Here is a 6,000-nt window from a genome sequence, read left to right as displayed (position 1 = left end):
GGGAGCTCGTCTGAGGCTTTTTCACTAAAAACTTCAGCCAAATCCTTGTATTCTATGGATATGCCCTCAGTTGGCATGGCGTGACCAGGCATGTCTGTTTCTCGGTTCTCTGCCCCCTCAGTTCCTTTATGTGGATTCTCAGCAAAAGTCGTGTGCATCTGAAATTTTATGATGCTTTGTTTCCAATTGATTTTGGGGTTCCATTTTTTCAGCCATGCAAGGCCCAAAACTAACGGCCATTCCATGCCAGGTGCCACTATAAATGTAAGCATTTCCTTGTGGCTTCCAATACATAGAGGCTCAGTGGCAAAAGAAGCTGGCTCTCCTCTTGCTATTGACCCATCTAGTTGGCAGTTAATCCCCAACTTCCCTACTAGGGTTGGGCTGATCAAACAATGGGTGCACCCTGAGTCCACTAGAGTGAAGATATTTATCTCCCTGTCCTGGTTTGGGATAAATAGTCTTAAGGGGAGGGTAAGTGGTTTAATTGGTTTGCTTACCAGTGGTTCCTCTTCTGGATCGCTTCCGAATGAGTGTGATTCCTCCTGCTGAGATGCCAGGGTTTCCTCCCCAAAGAGTGGGGGAGGGATGGAAATTCTACAGTCTCCCTGCTCCTCAGGGCAGTCTCCTTCCCATGCCGGCCAGGTTTTGCAGGGTTCCCCCCCCGGTGGGTGGTTTCAGGTTTCAGGTAGGTGTTTGCAAGCGACACTCTGCAACTCGGTGCCCCTCTTTTCCACACTTGAAACAGGTTGAGGCTGTCCCTGCAAAAATACTGAACTACAATAACAGGCTCTGGGATCTATTGGCGGTGATTTATGGGACATAACTGAATATCTGAAGGACACCCAGTTTCCTGTTGATGAAATATTTTAACATAAATATTTCTTAGTGGAAAATAATTATTTTAATAAATTAATGTGGCAAGTTTCAAATTTTATTTATAACTTAATGAAAAGTTTAATAATTATTCAGATAGTACAAACACACACACAAAACATTAAAACACATTCATATTGGCTCACACTTTTATTAAGCTATGTTTATTTACATAGAAAAATATTTACTAACTATCACACAGAAAATGTTTTTTAATTCAGATTGAAAAAGATATCTATAAACCTTTCTGTATTTATTGCAACAATACAAGAACTCCGGACACTCCTGCTTAATAAAATATGTAAAAGTAATTGTGAAAACAAAAATGGGTTACAAAACAGATTTTTCTGTTTATTTTTTTGTGATATAATTATATAACAATATTTTGTCTTACAGTTTTTGAATAATATTAATACTGTATACTCTAATACTGTATTTTGTATTTAAGTATTTAAGGTTTAAGTATTTCTGCTTCAAATCATTTTACAATTTATACATAATTTTACAGATTCTGCCTGCTTTCATCACAACCTTGTTGTCATATAGCTACTCTGAATATTTGTTTCTTCTTTTAAGATGCTGATGTCCTGCTCATTGTTTAGCATTTCTCTGGGGAAATCTGAGCCCTGCCCCTTGGTGATTTTCCAGCCAGAAGGAGCAGTTTTCTTATTCAGCATAGAGTTGAAAGTCTCCTTTCTACCTTGCTTGTTACTGGGAACTGTGTACTTTGCACTGAGATCATGTTTATTTAGCTCACAGTTCACAGCCAATGATTTATCGCCCAGTTCAATTACTTTATGTTTTTCTGCTTGTTGATGGGAAATTTCTTCAGAAATTGAATAAATTTTATTTGTACTGTGCTCAGTAGAGCTATTATTTGAATGTCTATGAAACAACCTAAGTTTTTTTACATCAGCTACAAAGCTTACTTTCTTTTGTTTGTCCTTTGTGGACTCAGTTGGCATCATTGCTGACCCATTGCTTTGGTTGTGTGCTTTAGAGACTTTTGCTACTACTCTTGGGTGAATCATTGTAGTTATTTTGAAAAGACTGAGGTTTTTCTTCATGATTTTTTCATTTCCTCCACTTTCACTTCCTTCATTAGATTCTGTCAAGGAGGAGACTTCTGTACTTGTTTTAGAGTGTTGTAAATTAGCCAGTTTGTTTCCTTTTAAAAGACCCAATACTTCAAAGCGAAAACTGGAAATATCTTGCTTTAATTCCTGAAGAGGTAGAAGAAACATTATATATTAATAATTTTATTTTTGAACTATATGTAATGTAAAGTCATACATTAAACAGATCTCAGTTGAAACTTTGTGATTCATTGTTATTAAATTGTTCATTATATGAACAGTTACCTTAAAATTCTCTTCTGTTAGTCCCTCTTCAGTTTTAGCATCTCTTATCATTGCTGCTATGTATCTCTTAACCAAATTCCTCATCACCTCCTGAAATATAAGTACAAGGTTGTTGATTAGTATTTAATTAACAAGATAGTTGTTCTGAAAAGTCTAAATGGTGAACCTCTGTGGCTAATGATATCATCTTCCTCACACTGGCAAGGGAATTTCTGTTGCCTCCTTGTTGTCTTCCATGTCCTAAAGATTGGGACATTGTAGAGATCCAAGGTCATGGTTGTCCCAAAGGTGTTTTTTTCAAGAGGCAACTGGATTTTTTTTGTTTTTTTTCTTTGAAGACGTTTTGCTTTACATCCAAGAAGCTTCTTCAGCTCTGACAGGATGGAAGGATTTATACTCCTTGCAGACATCTGTCTTTCCATTCCCCACTATCCTGTCAGAGTTGAAGAAGCTTCTTGGATGTGAAGTGAAACATCTTCAAAGAAAAAACAAGAAAGTACAAGAAAGTTGCCTCCTGAAAAAAACACCTTTGGGATAAAGATTGGGACATAGTCACTGAATTATTATAGGTAGAACAGAGTGCAATATTTATTATCATCTGCTGAAAATGCTCTTGTAGAAATTGAATGACAAAGTGTTCCCCAATCTGCCTTATCATAGTGAATAATAGATAAACAGCTCTGTCTCTTCTTATGAACTTCCGCTTTAATTATACTAGGTTGTGCACAAAGCAGTGACAAAATGCACTTGAGTATTACATGTGTAGGAAGGATTTTTCAAGTCCTTTGTTATAATTTAGACAATAGGAGGTGTAGTTTGGTATATTTACTGCCTTGAGTTACTTATAAAAATAATAAAAGTGAGATATAAATACATAGAAAATAAAATGAAGTTAAAATAAAGATCACATCTTCTTGACTCTACTTGACTGCTGCACACTCAAATACAGAGATGTTAAATTAGGACTGCATTCATAGTAAACTCTGTTAGTTTAATTTTAAAATATTAATACATAATCCATTCTGTGATATTTTGCCATTACTATTTAAACATATCATAGCATTTAGTGACCATATTGTAATTAACTTCATGCTGATAGGCTTGTGGAAAAGGCCAAATTGCATGCTATCATTTACTAAAGAATAAGTTTCAAGTTTCAAGTTTATTAGAGTCCCGAAAGACTCAGGGCGGTGTACAGCCATATTAAATCTATGTGTATAGATTTATAAAATTTAAAACCAAATTAAAATCAATATATAAAATTGGCCTGCAAATTTAAAACCCACATACACCCATAATAAAATTCATATTAGGCCAGTCTGGCTTGCTGGAACAGGAGGGTCTTAAGGGCGCGCCGAAAAGTACGCAGGTCGGGCTGCTCTAGGGGCAGCTTGTGCCCCCACAGAGAAGGCTCTCCCCCTGGATGTCACCAGTCGGCATTGTTTGGCCAACGGCACCCTGAGGAGCCCTTTCTGTGGGAGCGTATTGGCTGGTGGGAGGTTGTTGATGGCAGAAGGCGGTCTCGTATATACCCCGGTCCTAAGCCATGGAGCGCTTTAAAGGTGGTGATCAACACCTTGAATCGCACCCGGAAGACCACCGGGAGCCAGTGCAGCTCGCGCAGGAGGGGTGTTATGTGGGTGCGCCGATTTGCACCCATAACCACCCGCGCGGCCGCCCTAATAAGGGATCTGAAATAATATTTGTCTAATATGTTAGAGAAAATTAGACAACTGTGCTTTTTAAGGGCATATTTAAAAATAGGCTTTAAAATGTTCATGGACGCCACTGACCACTTTTAATAAAAAGTGATGTTCTTCCTTAAAAGTGATCAGTGGCATCCATGGATAAAAACATTTTTCAGCCTTCTTTCAAATATATCTTTTAAAAGCACATTCAGATTTTTTTAAAAAAATGTTTTTCTCATAAATATATTTTAATTTTTAAAATTTACAATTTTTAACAATAGTCCAAATCTGCAAAGAATACATCAGGAAAGCTAAGGCTCATAATGAACTAAAACTTGCAACAAATGTCAGTAATAATAATTAAAATGTTTCTTTCAACATGGAAAAAAGGAGGAAGAAAGCAGAACTGCTTAATTCAAATCCTTGCATCTGTCTTTTCACAAAAGGAAAAAATAGTCCAATCTATCAAAAGCAGTACCATAAAGGACAGATTAAGAATACAAGTCAAAATAGACAATGAAATGGTAAGACAACACCGGCTCAAGGTTGACTCAGCCTTCCATTCTTCCAAGGTCGTTAAAATAAAGATTCAGAATGTTGGGGATAATATGCTGACTCTGTAAACTGGTTAGAGTGGGGTTTAAAATGAAGTGGTATATAAGTCTAAGTGCTAATGCTGGATAAATTCAAATCACCAGGACATGGATTACATCCCAAGGTCTGAAGGAGTTGGCAGACTTGATTTTGGAAGCACTAAGCATATTTGAAAAAGCCTGGAGCACTGGGAAACTATGAAAGGACTGGAAAAAAATGGATGTGGTTCCAATATTTTTTTTAAAAATGGACTTGGGAAACTACACACCAATCAGCCTGATATCAATACCTGGGAAGAACTTGGAAAAGATAATCAAGCAATGGACCTGAGAACCCCTAGAAACCACGAAAAGCTATTACTAGAAGCTAACAGGAATATGTCAAAAATTGAGCATGCCAGACCTTTTGCAAAATGGCTAAATTGGTGGGCCAGCAAAATACGCTGGACAGTTTACTTACCATAGATTTCAGTAAGGCATCTGACAAAGTAGACCACAATATAATTCTTGATAAAATAGAAAAAAGTGGCATAAACAGCATCACCACTGGATGGATTAGGGACTGGCTCAGTGTGTAGTTCTCAATGGAATTGCATCTATATGGAGGGATGTGTCAGATCCCTAAAAGTGATACTGCCATTCAAGTGGAGGAAGGGGGGACTTGGATTCGATTTACTAGCATGGCCTGTGTCATCAGATATTTTACAACCTATATCCTGGCGTCAAGGAAACCTGAGATTCCCTTTACCTGCAGGAATTTTTATGATAGCCATGTGGATTGTCTCACTTTAAAGGGTAGTGATGGGAATGCATGTTTGTTCGGGTTCTCAAAGGAAATAGTAAAGAAAACATTTTCACACTTGTGTATTGGCTGAAATCTGCATTCTGACTTAAAGGGAGGGGTCTCTACCACTTTAATCCTACTGCTTTGCCTAAGGGCATTCAGATTGTGCTTTAGCTGGATGGTTTTCACTTCTGCTTAATAAAAGAATCCTTTTGAACAACTACGTTTCAAGAATTCGTACTTTCTTAAATTGGAAGGAGAGGCGATCCTTACAGAAAGCACAATCTGCAAAACGGTCAACCCAGAGAAGCAATCTTCGCTCTACTAAGGGGACCTTGCAAACCATGTCTGAACAAAGCAGAGAGCTGGGAGAAACCGATTGCTGGGGAGAGACAGCAACTGCCACCCAGTCGGATGCCTGTCTCGTGCAACCCATCGGAGAAGATGAGGTAACCCTGGGGAATCTGGAAAAACCCCGCTGGTTGATTGGCATTGGGAAGAAAGATGGCTGGGATGAGAGAACCAGAGGAGTCACCCTCAACCATGGCAACTGAAAACCGGGATGGAAACTGGAATTAGAAGCCCTTACTGACCAGGGGGGACTGACCAAAGCACCCCTGAGGGAGGACTATCTGAAGATGCATATAACCCAATTAGTGATGGAGACTTTGGAAAATCTTTTTTTTTTTTAATTTTTT

At 38.1% G+C, this 6,000-nt stretch overlaps 1 protein-coding gene across 8 annotated transcripts in view; it reads right to left on the bottom strand.

The window, feature by feature from the left end:
• Positions 1-1,007: 1,007 nt before the first annotated feature.
• The window catches only part of TRPC4 (transient receptor potential cation channel subfamily C member 4), a 346,099-nt gene continuing 341,106 nt past the window's right edge, over positions 1,008-6,000 (bottom strand). For all 8 annotated transcript variants that reach the window (XM_087888452.1, XM_087888453.1, XM_087888454.1 and 5 more), the window contains 2 exons: positions 2,238-2,327; positions 1,008-2,099 (listed from right to left, as the gene is read on the bottom strand). In XM_087888452.1, the coding sequence (XP_087744578.1) occupies positions 1,401-2,099; positions 2,238-2,327 (789 nt within the window). In that variant the 3' untranslated portion in view covers positions 1,008-1,400. The remainder of the gene's footprint in view (positions 2,100-2,237; positions 2,328-6,000) is intronic.

The sequence above is a fragment of the Pantherophis guttatus genome, chromosome 2, assembly GCF_059756535.1.
Source record: "Pantherophis guttatus breed Tessera chromosome 2, ASM5975653v1, whole genome shotgun sequence".
Lineage (NCBI taxonomy): Eukaryota > Metazoa > Chordata > Lepidosauria > Squamata > Colubridae > Pantherophis > Pantherophis guttatus.
Note: the sequence above shows the minus strand (reverse complement) of the source record. Positions and strands in the feature narration are given on the sequence as shown.